The sequence below is a fragment of the Lycorma delicatula genome, chromosome 13 (genome assembly GCF_047948215.1).
Source record: "Lycorma delicatula isolate Av1 chromosome 13, ASM4794821v1, whole genome shotgun sequence".
Taxonomy (NCBI): domain Eukaryota; kingdom Metazoa; phylum Arthropoda; class Insecta; order Hemiptera; family Fulgoridae; genus Lycorma; species Lycorma delicatula.
This window is the reverse complement of record NC_134467.1, coordinates 13,503,554-13,523,510: the sequence shown is the minus strand read 5'-3', so window position 1 is coordinate 13,523,510 and position 19,957 is coordinate 13,503,554. Positions and strand designations below refer to the sequence as shown.

Sequence of the window (19,957 nt, the reverse complement as noted above, 5' to 3'; positions counted from 1 at the left end):
TGAGAATTTTAAACGGTGTGTTTGGTTGTATTTATAAGTATAAACAATAATACAAAATTATTGATGTAAAATATAATAATTAAATAATTATTATGCCAGTTTATGACAAATTAATGGAAAAATGATGGTCATGACGATATATGATGACACTAAAAAAAATTTACAATGTTTCAATGAATGAATGATGATGATGATGACAATGTTTTTAACTTGACTGATAAAATGATTCTATTACATTAATACCAAGGAGAGAGGTGGAGTGGAAGAAATGAGATAAAATGTTAATGTTTAACCAATTAATGATCTTGATGAAGCCTGTCTCCTTAATAACACGTAAATTTTTTCTTTAATCCATTCCTTGTTATACGGTGCATAAGTGTTTGTACTTTTCTGATATCTGGAAAAAAAAACAACAGGGAAACACATTAATGATAATATAGTTAATATTAACAATAAATTTATAATATTAGACAAAAAAAATAATTACAACTATATGAATCTACAGAAAAACCGAATCGATAAAATTCTGAAAATAGAGAGGAGAATTGTCAGAACGTGTATCAATAAAAACTCTCTCTCCTACAATAAAAACATGACCATACACCTGAATCTTGTAGTTTCTTCACAGTCAGACTTTACCTTTTTTCTTTTTGCTTGCCTAAATAAAAAAAATCTAACGTGGACACCACATGACTTCCTTGTACACCTATTAAAATACATATATACACATTTTTTTTTAAATGAAAAGTATATAAATACATCAGAAGTACGAAAAGTATATTTCATTAATAACTTTTGATATTTTTTCATTTTTTTGTTGTTGAATTATTTATTATTCAATACACATTTTTTTTAGATTAATAATTATTAATAAATCAATATATTTAAATGAAGTCTGATTCGAACCGATGTGACTTCCCCTTAAAAGATCCAAATATTTAATTAAAATTTCATTTGGTTATAACTTTCTTTTTCCTGTTTAGCCTCCGGTAACTACTGTTTAGATAATACTTCAGAGGATAAAATGTATGAGTGTGAATGAAGTGTAGTCTTGTACATTCTCAGTTCGACCATATCTGAGATGTGTGGTTAATTGAAACCCAACCACCAAAGAACACCGGTATCCACAATCTAGTATTCAAGTCCGTGTAAAAATAGCTGGCTTTACTAGGACTTGAACGTTGGAACTCTCGACCCAAATCAGCTGATTTGGGAAGACGTGTTCACCATTAGACCAAACCGGTGTGGGTTCATTTGGTTATAACTGGAACCAATGAAAATACCACTTATGATATATCATTTAAAAGCTCTCAATGAGGGCTTATTACTACAGTTAAGAAAAAATCCAATTTTTGGGGATTTTGGGCTTTTTTACACACTTTTGGTTCAGTTGATTGCGGATGAATGGGAAATCATGCAATGTTTTTGCCAGTTTTTTCAAGTATGTACTTTCAGAAAATGTAACAAAAAAATAAAAACCTAACAAAATGGTGCAAAACTAGATGTTGCAACAGTCCTAAATCCAAAATTAAACATCCTATGACTAATCGTTTTTTAGTTATTCAAGATACATATGTAAAGATGTCATGCTGTAACTATTCAAAATGGATATTTCCGTTGAAATCTGAAAATCAAAATTTTTCGATCACAATATTTCCTTTACTTTGTACAAGGAAGTAAAAAATGGATGTTGTTAGTTTAAACTATTAAAAGGATTGGCTTCTATCGCAACTATGGAAACCAGCATTTTCTCCCTAAAGTGAATGCTCAGTTCAATATTAGAAATTTGGAAGAATAAAAAAGATGCAAAATATGAAAATAACTATCAATTTATAGTTAAAAACATTTCTTAAAAATTATTTTGAATATCTAATAAACTTTTGGAAATTATTGTACTCTAACTATTACTGTAATATTTCAATAATTACCAATTATTGTTATTCTAATTATTGTAACAAAAACAGTGATCTTCTGTTCCATACCTCTATTAAAAAAAAAAAAAATTTCCATATGTGCAATATAAGCCACTATAATATAAATCACTAGTTTTGCAGCACAATTTGATTTTGAAGATGTGTAGTAACTTTTTTCTGCCAGGGTCAGGCACTGTCTGATCTCTCTCTGACCCAGCACCTGCTCAAATCATTGACACATTCTTTATTATTTTTTATCAAGCTTTGGTCCAATCCTTCAATTTGAAGTCTCGGTTAATAAAGTAAAGTAAGTTTTTCATGTGTCGCATAGTATTTTTTTTATTTTCACCACTTCACAACCGCCTAGAAGTGTGACATTTTCTTGATATTCGATTTCCAGGTCTGATTGATATAGGATTGGTCTGATTGATGCAAAGGTAACACCCAACTTGCTGGTTACAGTCTGGAATAAAATCAACTTCAGGATGTATGTCGCATTACAAATGAAAAACATATTGAATTAAAGTGAATGTTGGGTGACAAACTTGATGAGTTTTTATATGAGATGAGACCTCAACCGAATCTGTAAGTTATTTCAATAAATGTGTATATACTTTTAAAGTTGTGAAGTCCTTTTTGAATCGCCTAGTAGTTTGGTAAAAATTATAATCGATAAAAAAACCCCAAAATGTTTAAAAAATGTGGAATATTTTTGTTGACTTTTAATGATTGAAGCTTGCAAAATACTTTCCAGCTTTACCTGCAAGGATTTGTAATGAAAGTCATACAATGTTTTGCCAGTTTTTTCAAGTATGTACTTTCAGAAAATATAAAAAAAAAATTGATTTTTTAACCTAACAAAGTAGAAACTCCTCTAACAAACACAAATAAAAAAGCAAACATATAATATAAACGATATGAAAATTAACTTACACAAGACATGATAAGTCTGTCAAATGGTCAATAAAATCGAATAACTGGCTGATGTCATATGTAATGGCTGGTGTATTTGGATTTAATCTTTTTAAATGCTCTTCGTATATCTTGCATACCCCTGTAAAACATAAAATTATAACAAACATTCAAGATTAAATAAATTAAAATTAATGTTATATAAATTATTTATAAATAACATTTATCAATTAGCATAACTTACAGAATACAATTAAAATTTAATTTTTATTACTGATTACAGCCAGGTTAAATTTTGTTATGACAATAAAATTCATTTAGTATTTAAGAGATTATATAAATAACAGCAAAGTAATTGAAAATATTCTTTTATGGAAAATTCAAGGGGTGGCTGAAATGTAATGCATGAGAAACTTAAAGGGATATCAGTATTAAACTGGGGATCAGAATTAAAATTTGCACCAATATCTTCACATGAACTTAGGATAATTTATTTTGTACAACACTGAGAACCCACATATTATCCACCTTAAAAACATCATCTTTAAAACAAAAATGAAATACTACTACTGACCAGGCAAAGAACATACAGATGCATGTAATGGTATGGAGATATATAACACAACATTCTTTGATTTCATCTACTTTATAATGAATATTTAACTGATTTTATTATTTTTAATGTCATCGGTTTACTTGATTTTAACCATTCGGCAATTTCTGATTTTTGGTCAAAGCATTTGGAATTTTTTCTATTTCCAGGCAAAAACCACTGCATAAAAATTGTTACCATTCATCTCATCTTGATATTCTTGGGAAGACCTGGATTCAAAAACCTATAAAACGCCGTTAAAAACCCCACTTTCACTCCCTATGTGCATTAATATTAATCATTTACATTTTCCAGCCTACCTTGGTTGATAAACCTATTAGCGCTCTCTATTTCGTTATACATCAATATATGTCCTGTATTAACACAAATTTTACCTAAATAACAAATTGTCTACCCTCTTCACAAAATCACTTAATTTCTCTTAAATGAAAATTCATTGATTTTATAACACAATGTAATGTACTTCAGGAATAATTTGACTGTTCCAAATCATGGCATTTAATATTTTGTTCAAGTCAGGAAGCTTGCTAATGAAATAAAACAGATTAACATTTTTCCTGATAGTGGTTTTATAAATCTTTTTAAGGCTAACATGTTTACCATCAATATTGTGTTTATTTACAATATTAAAAATTGTTCTTTTCACTAATTCCTGTTAGGCTACTTGCTTTCCAAGCAATGTCTCTTGACTGGAGCTTCAGGGTTATCTTGTTTTCATATTATATATACATTGTTATTTTTTTCACAGCTATTTAAGTTTTCTTGGTTTATGTTTCATGACAGAATCATTAATTGTTAAAACCAGATATGCAAAAAATACAAATTTTTTCTGATTCACAAGTAAATTAAAATTAATGAAAATAACACTGAATAAAACTGTTATAAAAATGAAATATAAAACTGTATTGTACCGTACAAGGCCAAAGAACATTAACTTTATTTCAGATTTCTCCTGAAAACCTACAATCTACATTAAGATATTTTTGACATAATCAATCAATACATACCTTCCATACAATCGTTGACAGACTCATAATCTGAATAAGTCCTAGTCTCAGGTTTGATACCTGGCTGAATCAGTAAAATGGTATGGCTCTGAAAACATACATTTGAGGCTAATCAGATAATCCACATAAACAAATACTTAAAAAAGAATAAATGAATACACAAACCACACACACACACACACAGAGCATTTAATTTTGGCACAAAAGTGTGAAATATTCTTCAAATTTTCAATGGCAAAAAATTTATCGAGTTTTTCTATCGAGACAGTCAAAAGATTTTGTATTTTTAAATAAATTAACACCTTTAAAAGAACAAAAATATTTTTAATATAGGTTTACACCAACATTCTGTAATAAACAAATACAATTTTGTTTTCGAATATCTACATGAAACGTATAAAACAAGATTTGATATAAGTTTAACAGAATCGGTAATTTATACTTGTTCTGGAATGATCAAGGCAATAGTAGAGGGCAAAACAACCTATGTTTACATGAAATTAAACAAACAGGCTTAAATGAAAGTTCATTTAACAGACTGTAAAAAAATTCTTACGAAAGCACGGGCACAAATAAATTTTTAAAAAATTTGATGACATAATGAATGAATTAAACTATTTTTCACAAAATACTAAAAATTAAAAGCACGCAGTCCCAGCCGAAATAGGAAATAAAGAAAAACACATCAATCAGAAAAAAAAATCCCCACGTACAATAACAAACCACTAAAAATAAGTGTTATTTAAAAAGAAACTTGTAATAAGCTACTTGTATATTATACTCACCATTTTTCGTAAACTTTACAATCAACGACACTAACGAACAAAAAACACGGTAATACACAGTATGGCCGCCGTCGCCGATATTATCCGAAGCAGACTGAAATATTTGGTTAATTTTTCTAAGTTCATCGTTTACGAATTTATTTTAAATTTTGCATTCTAATATTTTATTAATAAAGTGTGTAAATTCTTAAAAAGAAAACCTTAATTTATTTTACATGATTAAATATATTCTTTTTTATTTGTTTAAATATTACGTATTTTTTAAGTTTATAAATTGATTCCCTAATAAAAGCTTATTAAAACACAATCTATGTCAAAATTATTTAATGGTATAAATGTCAATATAAAATAGGTTATAGATTTTTTGTTTTTACCTGAGACTTAGTTGTGCGTATTGGCAACATTGTTAAAGTAATGTATGGTTTAGTTACAGCTTCGTTTTTGTTTGTGTTTTATTCTTTGTGTTTGTTTTAGTTAAGAGTGCTATATTAATGCGTTTGTTGTAATAAAAGTAATTGAAACAAAATGAATCGCAATCAGTTTAATTCGCCGTTCAGTCAAAATAATAGCCCGGACGCTAGATGGAGGTCATCGTTCGGAGAGTCTCCGAGTCCTGATTTTATACCGTTTGAATACAGTAGCCCACTAAGTAGTTATAAACAAAATTCTCGAAAATTTAGAGCATGTTATCAAAATAATCAAATGAGAGTTTACGATAAAAGTTTCAGTAGTCCTCCAAGTTCTGCTTCTAGTATGAATAGTTCATTTAATAATTCGTTTGGTTTTTATCAAAGCAACAATTCTAACAAAAAGCATGACTCTTCTGTAAGTATTAAAAATATTGTTTTCAAGTTAAGTGGGTTATAGTGACTCGAAATAATTTTTATTGAATTATATATAAACGATAAGTGATTAATGATTATTCATTTAATTTTTTTTTTTTTTTTTTTTAAAGGTGTTAACCTGTTTATCATCTGTACTGCTAATGTTTTCAGTTTATTTCAAACTCAGTGAATATTGCCATACCATGGTAATTTATCTGTAACCTCTCTTCGCAGATTGAATTAGCATCTGAACAGGTCCAAATAACTAACAAACTGACTAGATTACTGATAGTGCAGTGCAGACTTTGACCTTTCTGGTATTTAGGATCATGTTTTCCTGATCCCAAGCTTATCTGCTATGATGTATTACAATATGAGCAAAATTGAAAGGGATCGAGTAATTGCTCAGAATTATCCTTATTTTTATTTTTATTTTTTTTAATTTGAGGGGTTTGATTGATTTTAGTCATGAGAAAATATGTGTTGATATCCTAATAAACAGAATTTTAATTAAATGTAATAGATTTCATCATCATTTCAAATGTAATTCATTTTTTCATTTTAAAGATTTCTTCTATTACTGATTTCTGTATATAATTTTGCTATCTTTATTCTCTTACAGACACCTACTTGTTTTGTTATTAACATTTTTATTGTTATTAATTTAACCTGTTACAAATTATTGTTAATTTAAAAAACTTCTTTTTTTAAAAATTGTACCTGTTGCTAACTATTGTGTCTTGCTTGAATTGCAATAATTACTTTCATTGGACATTATGCTACAGGATGATTGAAAATTTTAGCAACTCATATAGGAAAAAAACACTGAACTCAATAATTTCATTCTAAAAAATTTCATTTAATTTTAATTTCATAACTTAGTCATTCATTCTGCTATAATAAATGATCATAATGTCCACAGTTCACAGCTATATCTGCATTAACATGTTTCTTTATGTTAGCAGCCACTTTCTGATGGTTGCAGTACTGATAATGGGATATTTTGGTTCATTGATTTAATTTGATAAGTTGTGGGAGGATTATTTCTGAACACTTTTTTAAATAACCCCCAAGAAAAAATCTGTGGGAGATGAAATCTGGTTACTTAAGTCACTGTTTATTGAAATTGTCAGAAAACTAACAATCTCAGAAATCAACAGTGATGAAATTAAATTTCGTACAGTAAATAAAAATAATACATATAAAAAAACCATTAATAAGTAAAATCTGAATATGATTGGGTTTTGATGGAAATAATAAATTTAATTTAAATTATACACAATTCATAATTTACATTTAAAAATTATTATTATCTTTTATGACCGCATAGGATGAAATAAAATAACCGACTTCAGACAGTCCATTATCCAAGTCATGTGACTGTTTAGGCCTTGCGATTCTCCCAGTATGTTTTCATACATTTCGATCTTTGCCTTTTTAGTATTGATAATGTTGTGAGTGTGAAACAAGTGTTTTTGTTCTTGATTTTCTTGTTTACTTTTACCTTATCTGTCATTTTTTCTGGTGTACGGCCATTTTCCTTCAGATCCTCTCTTATTTCTCTGATCCGTCTGCATCCTGTCTCGAAATTTAACTGTACTATTTCAGAAGTTTTGAATTTTGCATCCTCATGATATGTCCAAAGAATCCTAGTATCCTCTTACACATGTGTCAATGATGGGTTCTAACTCTTTGTACATGACTTTGTCAGGCACAATCCACCATTGCCAGTCTTTCTGCTACTTTTTATTGATGCGAGTTCTTCCAGTTCTTTTGATTTTCTGGGGTCAGTCTGTCTGATTGTTCGTTTAGGTGGAAGAGTATTTCTGCTGCATCTTTTTATAACTTCTGATTTTTTATAACTGTGTTGTAGTGTCTTATTTTTGGGTTTATTGGTTCTTCAAGTATTTAAATCGGGTTACTATTTTGATTTTATTGCCATTTATGTTTACTTCTTTTAATAGTGTCAGTTTTCGGGACATAATTTCTGTCTTTTTGAATGATATTTTGAGGCTAATTTTATTTGCTGTGTTTTGAAGTTCTAATATCTGCGATATAGCTTCGTTGATGTGGTTTGCTAGCAGTGCCAAGTCGGTGAAACCAGGACATTTTGTTTTAATTTTTCGGTCTGTATTTACTTTTGGGGGGCATTTTTTGAGCCATTCCCTCATTACTATTTCCAGAGCGCATTTGAATAATAGCAGTGAGTGCCCATCGATTTGGTACAGTCCTGTTTTGATCTCAAACGGTTCCAAAAGCTCACATCTGAAATTTATCGTGGACTTAAGTATTTGTGAAGGTCAGTTTTATCATGTTTATTAATTTGGTATGTAGTGCGAGGTGGAGAATTTTTAGTAGGGATTCTCAGTGGATGCAGTCGCAAGCTTTTGTGAAATCTTCTAATTTTATCACCATGTTTGTTTCTTTCCCAGTTAATCCATTATCTTGAGACTCATGATCTGGTCTGGACAGCTTCTCCAGTATCTGAAAACAACCTGGTACTTAACTAGTTCTTTCTGAAGTCGTGAACCGATCCTGTTGAGGATGATTCTTGAAGGAATTTTGCATTTTGTGCCTAGGAGTGAGAGTCCCCTGTAATTATTAGGGTCTGTTTTGGTCCTCTTTTTTGTGTAGCAGATAAATGTGTACATTTAAAAATATATGGTAACAAGATAATTATTTCATTTCTACCAGTAAATTATAGAAACAGTATAATTTATTCATTTTATGTTGATTTTTGGAAATAGTAGTAAATAGCTTATTCCTGTTACCTGTTTCAGAGCAAACTGTTTTCTTTTGCTGTAGGTAGCTATATTACTTAATACTGATGAATCTCTAAGGCAATCATTTTCTATTATTCTCTGTTACAGTAATGATTATTTCTGAGTATTTAGGTCTTTCCTGTTATGTTCCCTGCACTTTTCCCCTCTTATTTATAAGCTTGTTTCTTTTTTCCACATATTTGTTTATTTCAGAACCTACAACTATTGGAACACAAGACTTGCACTTTTCACTCAGACACTGAGAATTTACAGTAAAACAGGACAATTTTTATCTCTTATAGTCGTGTCTTATATAACAATAACAATAGTTTTATACCATACTATTATAGTAACTAACAAAACATTGTAATAACTTTACAAAGAAACATATGTCTAAAATATTTACAAAATGCACTATCCGCTTTATCCTTTCACTTACCGCTTTGTAATTGGTTCATCCAAAAGCAGACTTTTCTTATGGAGAAAAGTAACCCTTTAAAAACTTGCTGCAAACTGAACTAATAGTTATAACTTGTTCTACACACTTAACTAACCTAAAAACTACTTCCAATAACTAAACATTATTGTGCAGATACGTTAACTTTTGTGCACAAAACAGCAAGGTATTAACTTGACATACAAATAGGCAATACCAGATCATTGTTACCTTACCTGTAAGTCATACAGGACAACAAAATTAAAATAAATTAATAATAGTATAACAAAATTATTTAAAAAGACTATTTAATCATTTAATATGATTATTTAAACAATATTAAGAACAGAGTGTGGGTTGGATAATAGAAAAGACCTGACTATTTTATCACAAAATTGTCAACTTTTTTTTTATCTTGTCTTGTTCATTACAACCTTGTAAATCAAATCTTAAATGTTTATGGATTTACAAAATGTACAGCATTGTTCTTTTATACTTTTTCTTGTTCATCTAGAATGATTATCTTCCTCAAAAATCTGTTGAGGACACCACATGACTTCCTTGTGCACCTATTAAATTATGTATACACATTTTTAAAAGTACATACAATTTGATTTCATTAATAACTTCTTATATTTATATATATATATTTTTTTTTTTTTTATTGTTGTTATTGAATTATTATTTATTGTAAAAATTTTTATAATCAGAGGTTAATAATTATTATTATTAATAAATCAATATATTTAAATAAAAAGAAGTTAAAAAAAAGGAGATGAAGTCTGATTCGAACTTCCCCTTCCCCTTGTAATATCCAAATATTATATTAATTAAAATTTTATTTGGTTGTATAACTCTTGAACCTATGAAAATAAGTATCATTGATGATATATCATTGAAAAGCTCTCAATTGAGGCCTTATTACTGCAGTTAAGAAAAAGTCCAAAATCCAAAAAAATTTGTTTTTTGGGCTTTATTGGACACTTTTGGTCCAGTCGATTGCAATCAAAAGGAGAGGTGCACAACTAGATGTTACAGCAGTCATAAATCTAAAATTTCAGCATTCTACAGCTAATTATTGAGTTACGCGAGATATGTATGTACAGACTTCACGCCGACCCACCAGGTTGGTCTAGTGGTGAACGCGTCTTCCCAAATCAGCTGATTTGGAAGTCGAGAGTTCCAGCGTTCAATTCCTAGTAAAGCCAGCTATTTTTACACGGATTTGAATACTAGATCATGGATACCGGTCTTCTTTGGTGGTTGGGTTTTAATTAACCACACATCTCAGGAATGGTCGAATTGAGAATGTACAAGACTACACTTCATTTACACTCATACATTTCATCCTCTGAAGTATTATCTAAACTGTAGTTACCGGAGGCTAAACAGGAAAAAGAAAGACTTCACGCCGAAACTAGTCAGAATGGATATTTCCATTGAAATCTGAAAACCGAAATTTTTCACAGTACTTTCTTTACTTTGTACAAGGAAGTAAAATCCTCTTCTTGTTTGTGTACTTGATCTGTGTGGGTTGCAAATCACATTCTGTAAAAGATAACACAAAACTGATGGACGGGGAAATAATGAATTACATTAAAACTTTTAATGCTGTATTGTATGGTAGTTAAGCATACATATTGAAACCGATTAATAATAACGAGTCAGAATTTTAATTTGTTGGGAGAAGGTGTTATATTAAATTAAAAGATTTTTTTCCAGGGGTGGCTGAAAGATAATGCACACGGATACATAAAGGAAAAAATGTCACACTAAGCATTATGTGCTGTCATCTTACAGTTTCATTCTCTTGCTATTAACTTTCCAAACTCTTTACCCACCTCTCACCTGCTGTCAGTTGTTATTGTTAAGAAATCAAACACTGCTATGTCAGCCCATCTAAAACAATGTGCTGTGATTGAATTTTTAACAGCAGATAAATTGAACACTAATGACATTCATTATTCATTATTATCTAAAAGCCGTTTATGGTGATAAAACTGTTGATCAAAGTACTGTAAGTAGGTGGGCATTAGAAAACCGACAAAACAAATTTTTAATATGAATCTTGTAACGGTTGATCGGTTCCTGTAACCGATAAGAAACATCAAAAGGAGATAGATGGATCGATTCAAAATGACCATCATCACACAATAACGCATCACCACCTTGATAGGCATATAAGATTTTTAAGCAAATTAAATTTTTTTATTCCATATTTGTTTCATTTATGAGTTACATGCGAATGACTTCATTATATTTCAGCCACCCTTCCTAATATGTATGTTTATATTGCTATGTGTTATTTATTTGTTTGTTTTGTTTTCAGCATAAAAGTAGGTATAAAAAAAAAAATAATAATAATGATAAATATGATTCATCATTATATTATCATGAGTCCATGATTGAAGATCCGTGGGAACATTTAGAAAAAAAATTAATAGAAGAAGGTGAAATAAAGATTGATGAAAATGACTGTGGAAGAGAAGAATCAAATGCTAGCGATAGAAGTAATTTAGGTAGCAATAGCAGTAATAGTAGTAATATAAGTACAAAACATAAAAATTCTAACAAAGAGACAGAAGAAATACAGAAAGATGACAGAAAAGCAGTTTCTGTAGCAGTAATATCAACAACAGAAAAAATTCCAACAATTATTGATTCTACGGATTCTGATTTACAATAAGAGACTTTTTTATTTACGTTATTTTTATCTATGTTTGCAAGTGTGTGTGTATAATAATTTTATTACATTTTTGTAATACTGTAATATATAATCGATTTTCATCCATCTGTTATTTTGTTCAGTTTATTTATTTATTTTTCAATAAATAAAATGTCTACTGAAACATAAAATGAATAGAAAAAATAAAATATGATGTTAATTGTGTACTGTATGCTCTTTAATTATGTACCTTATTCATTTACATTCCCTCTCCCCTTCAAATAAACCACACCCGATTTATTTTTTTTTAGTTTGATTAAAATAAACTTGCTCAATCCAAATGTGTATGGATTTTATTTAGTAGCTGTACAAATAGGTTCAGAATGAAATATGTATTATACATTTCATAATACTGGGTATACAAAAAAATCAGGGTTTAATTTGTTATTTCTCTTGGATGTGGTGTACGATGTTGATTTATGGCCAAATTAAACAACAAAAAGCTGGTTATATACAGAATATTAACCAGATCTATAACAAGTATATTGCCTTAAAAAAAAATGAATGAATCCAGTTTTAACATTCTTATTACCTTTACCTCATGTTTTACAAAATTTTCAGGGGCGATCTAACCCTACTTTTTTAGGGATAAAATAAATGTCTGTTGATGTAGTAATAATAATAATAGAATTTACCAAATTATTTCAAATGTTATTATTGTATTGTAATGTAATAACATTGTACCAGAAGGGAAAGTATTGACTTTTTGTAAAAAAAAAAATCATCCATAGAGTTATACATATGTTTTCTGATCCATGGTACATGGTATACGATATCCAGTTAAAATAATATATGTAATATGTGTTGTTGAAAGTATGATAAACCAATGGCTGAAATGAATGAACGGAAACTGCAAAGAAAAACAGCAAGATGTATTATCAATATTTATAAAATATACAAAATGATATATTTTAAGTTTTGTTATTTTTCCACAAAAAAAGGGATAATTTTTATTTGTAAATTGAATTCATAATTTATTTATAAATATTACGGTTTAAGTTTCAGTAATATTTATTTATATATTTAGAAAATTATGTCTTAAAAGTAAAAAAATCCTTTATTGAAAATTTGCGTTTTAAGTGTACATTTGATTTAAACATTTTTTTTTTTTTTATTTAAGTATTTCTCAAAATTTACTTAAAAAAAAGAATGGTAATATCTCTCTCTCTCTATATATATATATTTTTTTTTTTTTTAAAGATAATGAATAAAAAGTTGCACAAACTTTAATATTTATTTTTATTGCCTTCAATTGAATCTGAATCAGTATTTCTTGAAGGAAAAGTTCAATTAGATATTTCCCTGAACTGAAAATAAATCTGTTAATAAATAAAATACATTAGTTTTAATTGTAATGTTTAAAAAAATTGCTAAATTTATGATCAGAGGACTGAGATTATTGTCCTCATGCTTGTGAGAATAATACTGATTAATAACAACTAAATCCTGTTAAAATTCATAAAAACTATTAGTGTATTGAAATTTCTGTAGAGCAATAGTTTGGTCAACACAGGATTCAAAATCTTGAATCTCAAGTATGTGGGTTTCAGAATAGTATCATATCATCCCTGTAGTCATCTTAAAACTAAAAGTTATTACTGGTTACCTGTCCTTCATAAAAGAAAAAAAGTATTTTGCATTGTTCTTAGAGATATGTGACACACACGACTCATTTTTTTGTTTTGTGTTGTGTTTTTAGTCAAGTAACAGAAGGCAGGTCTAGCCAATCGTATCACATGCACAATAATAATGGGAGTCAATGGCTGTGTTTGTTGAGCTGCCACACCATTCATTGTTGCACCTTTAAAGCTACTTTTCTTCATAAATGAATGAGATTGAAAAAACAAGGGATCTTTTTTTGTAAAAAATTTAATTTCAAATACTGCAAGCGGTCTCCAAATTCAGTTAGGTCAAAAGTTTGACTTTATTAAAGTTAAATGTCAGCAATGAGGATAATCAGATTGTTACCACAACCCATTAAAACGGCCACAATCTTGAGATGATGACACATTTTGTTGAAATTTACGATGCAATCACTGAGTTAGGTAATCGCAACACAGAAGTAAATTTTTGCTGGATCCCTAGCCATGTAGGGATTCCAGGTAACAAACAAGGGGGTTATCAACCCCCTTTCACTACCAGAGTTACTACTTTTGATTTTATTAATCGTGTAAAACAATTGCTGAGTGCAAGGTGGCAAAGTGACTGGGTGACTACCATCGATAATAAACTCTGACGGATTAAAGATTCAGTGTTACCATGGGGTGGCTCCTCTTACAGAAAAACTCGTCGTGAGGAAGTGGTCCGCTAATATAATATAAATAAATATAATATTATGTAATATCTAAGAATTTCTTTTTTTTTAAGGTAACTAGTAAAAGCAATAAGGAAAAATAATTTTAAAAAAAGGTAAATATCTATTTCATAGTTAACTGATCATAATCATCGTATCATGGAAAGAAATGACAAAAAGGAAAAAATCTTTGGGTTTGTTATTATTGCACGTTTTCTGAGAGGATTACTTATTTTTGTTACTATTATCTGATCCCATATTTTCCCTGGTTCTATACAGGATGTTTCTAAACCGGGGTAGGCTAGCTATACTTTTTCAGGTTCTACTTGTAAACTAAAAAAAAAAAATATCCTAAGGAAAAATGGCAATTTCTCCTTTGTTCTCCCCTTGTCTGCCATTTTGTTATTTTGATATAATAATTTATACCTCAAGTTTGGATAGATGAACCGTATTAATATTTGGTAAGCGTCTTGGTAATAAAGTTTTAAAATTAGCAAAAAATCAGACAAATTTAAATAACTTTGTAAATTATAAAATGGTGGCCATGTTCATTTTCAATTAGTTTTATCAAAATTTATGTTATTACTAAAATATTAAGCCTTTTATTTTGAACAAAATGATGTTTTATTATTTTAAATCAGTTAAGAAATAGCCAAGTTATGGCAGAAAATTGATGTAATTATGTTTGTTTTTATGTCCTCTACATAACATTCAATTCGATGAAATATTGTTTTTATTTATTGTTAATTCTAGAATTGTAAATTAGTATCAGATTAAGTAATAATTTTCTCACAATAATAGACCTAATAATTATGACATAACTCAACATTTTTTAATTGATTAACTATTTACGATTATCAATTATCAATCTTTTTTTTGTTGAGATGAGTGGTTTGGTCATTTTTTCCTATGAAAATGGAATTGTAACATGAAAAATCCTATGCCTGATTGACATTCAAACCCAGGACCTCTGGATGAAAGCCTGAGAAGCTATCATGGATAGTGGAATTATCAGTCTTGTCATTTTATTGTAATAAAATTATTACCATTTCCAAAACATACAAAAAACAATTTCATATGATTATTAAAAGTAAATAAAACAAAAATAAATGTTTTAATACTGTGCTCTAAGTACACACTGATTGGCAGGAGAAAAGTTACTTTTATTGAGGTGTTGAAATACCAATTAATCATTTTGGAAAAAAAAATTTTTGTCAGTCCGTCAAAATTTCTTCATAAAAATTATAGATGTAAAAGCATGCAACTTTCTTAAAAAATAATATTTTAGTGATGCAAGATATTTATTAAAATACTGGATTTAAAAAAAAAACAATTTTACATGAAATTAGCTTGTTAATATAGTATCCTGATATTATAATTAGTACTTTTCTGTTAATTGTCCCCCAATCTGGAATTCTTTACTCAAACAAGTTGTTAAGCTTATTAATTTTGAAAAATATAAATGCCTATTGTATAGGCCATTGTCATGTAAAATTTGTTCAAGTCGATTGATGTCTGGAGAATAATCATACCATCATAAAACGAAATTCATAAAACGAGCTATCCAACATGGCATTTACTGTGATCCTGTTACATTTGTGTTCTCCACAATCTTCTAAATAGTTGTATATTGATGAGATGTTGGATTAACTAAATATTCTGTTAACTTTAAAATGTGATAATGCTTATGCCAATTATACATGTTATTACATAATTAAACCACTTATAAAATCGTGTTCCTGGAGATATTATAAATAATTGGGATTATTATATTATAGCTATGATCTCCAACTTAAAATAGGACAAACCTTTTTACTTATTCCATCAAATTAAAAATTGAAGGTATTCATAATAAGCCAACCTTCAAACCACATTTTAGATTTTATTCATTACAAAAAATAAAGCAATATTCATAATAAGCATATCACTTTGCATTTATATAAACACCTCAATGGAATTCTACTTTTTCACAGAACATGAAGATTTTTGCTGGATCTTTCTAAGTGTATGGAAGGTAATTATTTTTTATTGATGGGTAGGTTTTAATTTCATGTTGTTTTTAAAAGGGTGGTTTTTGGGATTGTGTTCCAATCCTACTTTTTGATTATGATAAAATTTAAATTGGGTTATTTCTTGGGAGAATTGTAAAATTGTTCTGGTGCAATTCCCCGTTAATTCCAATCTCTGAAGACCTATCAGTCTAGCAAGAAAGTCACTGGTGGAGTCATAGTTTAGTTGAGGATGTAATGCACTCCATTTATGGAAATAATTAGAGATGGTTACCCGCCTTTTAAATATTTTAAGAGAAATCTGGGTTCTGGAGATTCTTTTTTAGTGATCTGGGCTATGCTGTTTCTGCTTTCATGAGAGTCTTCTTGCTGCTTCATTCAAAAGAATTTATTTTCTGTTAGCCTCCAGAACCACCGTAAGGTATTACTTCAGAGGATGAATGTTTTCATTCAAAACACCTGAAATGAAAACGCTGACATTCTACATTCCTATTCATTCATTAGCATTATTTAGATTAAAAATTTACAGCGGATTGCTAAAACTAAACTGGTTTATGTAGAAAAAATTTTGTTATAGAAATTTAAAAAAAAAATTCTTAACTTATAAGACAAAATTTAGTTTCTCTTTTAGGAATATTTGATAATAAGTTTTAATTTGGTTATACAGCTATTTTTTGGTAAAAAACATTACCTTAAAGTTTTTTTTTCAACTGATAATGAGAAATGACAAAATAAACACAAACATTTACCAAAATTGATAGCAGAACACTTTCAAGTTTAACAGCATAATACTTTGGTGTAGAAAAATGGAGTTTGGTTTTTCAGTTACCAATTTTAATAAATTGCCGAATATTCTAAATTATCTGATCAATTAATAAATCAGATCCTTTTTACAGAAATGATTTTACTATGTTGATGAGGATTTTTTTAAAAGGACAAAACTTTTATACTCCTTAAGAAATGGAATTTTTTTTAACTAAAATCAATTTTCATTGTTAAATAGGTTATAAACGTTAACAGAGAATTAAAAAATAAATAAATTGTTTGTGAAAGCCAGGTAATTTATGTTCTTTTAAAAGGATATCAGATAGAACATTTTACTTCATTAATAACTTATATTTTTTTTTTATTTTCATTATTTATTATAAAACATTTTTACAATCGGCAGTTAATAATTAGTAATAAATCAATATATTTAAATAAATAAAAAAAGGAAATTAAGTCTGATTTGAACCAATGTGTCTTTCCCTTGTAAGATCCAAATATTTTATTAATTAAAATTTTATTTGGCTACAACTCTGGAATCGATGAAAATAAGTACCGCTTATGACATATCGTTGAAAAGCTCTCAACAAGGGGTTATTACTGCAGTTAAGAAAAATACACCATGATTGCAATCAAAAGGGGAGGTGCACAACTAGATGTTACAGCAGTCCTAAATGCAATATTTCAACATCCTACTGCTAATCGTTTTTGAGTTATGCAATATACATACACAATATGTAAAGACGTCATGCTGAAAGTAGTCAAAATGGATTCAGGGATGGTCAAAATGGATATTTTCATTGAAATCTGAAAACCGAAATATTTTGTGATCACAATACTTCTTTTACTTAATACAAGGAAATAAAAATATAGTAATTTAATTTTAATTAGGTAGTTATGTAATTTTAAATAGCAATTACATTTAGCTACATAAATTCACATTGCATTTGAGACATTTGAATGCCTCAACAATTTGGTTTGCTACACCTGCTGTTACAATAGGATTGTATAGATTGCCTTGCTTTCTTCTAATAATTGAAGGTAAGGGCAAGCCATTTTTTCTCTGACTTTCTGTAGAATTTGCATCTTCTTCCTCTGTAGTTTCTTTTATATCATTCTCTTTGATAAGTTTTTTCCTATATTCCACCATATATGAGCGCAGTTGTACAATATTTTTTCTTGGAACGTATTACTTATTCATTTCTACTTGGTACTGCAGCCATGAATTAGTTACTGCCAAGTCTAACAATTGGAGTATCACTCTACTGGTTCAATTGTGAGAAGGACAGTAGGCACATACGGTCAGTTAAATCAACTCCACCCATACTTTTTATTGTAGGATTTTATTACTTGGAGCTTTTTAACAATATGAATTTATTGGCAATTTTTGACCATCTTTTAACTTTACCCACTGGAGAGTCAGATTCATGAGTGGAGAGCATTGTAACTGGTTTATCAAACCATTTTGTTGCTACTAATTTTCCATCATTACTTTGATAACATAACTTATGCTTTAAATTACTATTCAAGTGATATGTGTTTTGAAAGACAGTTGTTCATAATAATGCCACAAAGTAGTAATTGTTCACAGTCAGTTTAACACTTGAAAAGTATTTAATACTTGTATATGGCTAGGTACTAATGAGCAAGACAGATGTAAAACTGCAGCTGTCGCAAGACCAACCCCTTTTTTGACTTCTTTGGGAAATCATGATATATCCAAAAAAAACAAATGATTCCATTTGGGTTTGCTTGTACAAAAACTTTCAGCCCAACTGGATTAGGTTTATTTGGCATGAATTGTTTCATACCAGAATTTCCACATAATCATTTCATTGAATACAACTCTTGATTTTTAATTTGTTTCATGCAACCAGACTTTATTTTATCTAACAGTGGCTGTACTTTTCACAGTCTATCTTTCTTTCTTCCTCATTTATATCATTGTCAAAAACTTATTTTAACGAAGATCTTATTTGGAAAAATCTATCTCTTGATATAGCATCAGCAATGATATTAATTTTACGTGTTTTTATACTGTACATCCTTCCCTCTTGAAATTGTAATGCTGCCATTACAAAGCAGCAGCCGAGCGAAATCTTTCAGCCTGTATAACTCGCTAACGAAGCGTTTTTGAACCTATGTTTATATGAACTTTTTTCTTACTTTTAGCCTCTAGAATGAGTTGTCAAAGTATTGCCCTATCCTCCTGCATCACTCTGTATATAATATTTATTTATAAGAACCACCAAACTTAACTTACGTTCGCTAACGAGCGTAGGCTGTTTGGTGGTTCTTACAATAAATAAATATATATATATATATATATATATTTATTCAAATAACCGAACATGGACAGATATTTATAGTGGTGGTCATATTACTTATGAAACCCTAACTAATATTTTTCAGTGTTAGTACTTGTGAAAAAATATTGGAAATATTTATATTTCGAATGAATCATTCGATTATTTATATCATTCTATTACTAATATCTCGATTGTTAAAACGTTCGATTTTGCCCATCTCTAATTCGACTACTTAACTTTTAATTAATGGATTTTGTAACCACCTGCTGAAGATTTTCCCACGACCTCCTTGATTCTTCTAGATAAATGCTGGAATAAAATAATTTTTTATTTGTCGGATAAATTACCATTTTTTATGCGATATGGATGATATTATGTTCTCAAGATAAAGTATTTTTTACGGGATTTCATTAAAAGCATACAGTTTAAATCATATTTAAATTTTATTTTATTATTTCTCTACACTAATACTTTTTACTTAAAAAATCGTGAAATGTACCCGTAGCATAGACTTTTTTTAAATTAGACAATTTTTTTAAATTAAGGGAAATTTACATAAACATTTAATCGTTACGACTTCATTTTTGTTGCCTATTTTCTCAGC

The 19,957-nt window shown here is 28.8% G+C and overlaps 2 protein-coding genes across 2 annotated transcripts; one reads left to right on the top strand and one right to left on the bottom strand.

The window, feature by feature from the left end:
• On the bottom strand, positions 1 to 5,372 carry e(r) (enhancer of rudimentary). The gene is made up of 4 exons (XM_075381220.1): positions 5,231 to 5,372; positions 4,446 to 4,533; positions 2,847 to 2,967; positions 1 to 397 (listed from the first exon to the last, which is right to left on the bottom strand). Exons 1-4 carry the CDS (start codon positions 5,231 to 5,233, stop codon positions 289 to 291), a joined length of 321 nt encoding a protein of 106 aa, XP_075237335.1. The 5' UTR covers positions 5,234 to 5,372; the 3' UTR covers positions 1 to 288.
• Positions 5,373 to 5,623: 251 nt separating this feature from the next.
• On the top strand, positions 5,624 to 12,142 carry LOC142333748 (uncharacterized). The gene is made up of 2 exons (XM_075381219.1): positions 5,624 to 6,055; positions 11,582 to 12,142. Exons 1-2 carry the CDS (start codon positions 5,756 to 5,758, stop codon positions 11,936 to 11,938), a joined length of 657 nt encoding a protein of 218 aa, XP_075237334.1. The 5' UTR covers positions 5,624 to 5,755; the 3' UTR covers positions 11,939 to 12,142.
• Positions 12,143 to 19,957: the final 7,815 nt, after the last annotated feature.

What these genes read in the sequence shown, in the direction of transcription:
- LOC142333748 (XM_075381219.1), top strand. Translation starts at nt 5,756, where the DNA reads ATGAATCGCAATCAGTTTAATTCGCCGTTCAGTCAAAATAATAGCCCG. An exon ending in ACAAAAAGCATGACTCTTCT is followed by an intron (nt 6,056 to 11,581) that starts GTAAGTATTAAA and finishes TTTTGTTTTCAG; the next exon opens with CATAAAAGTAGGTATAAAAA.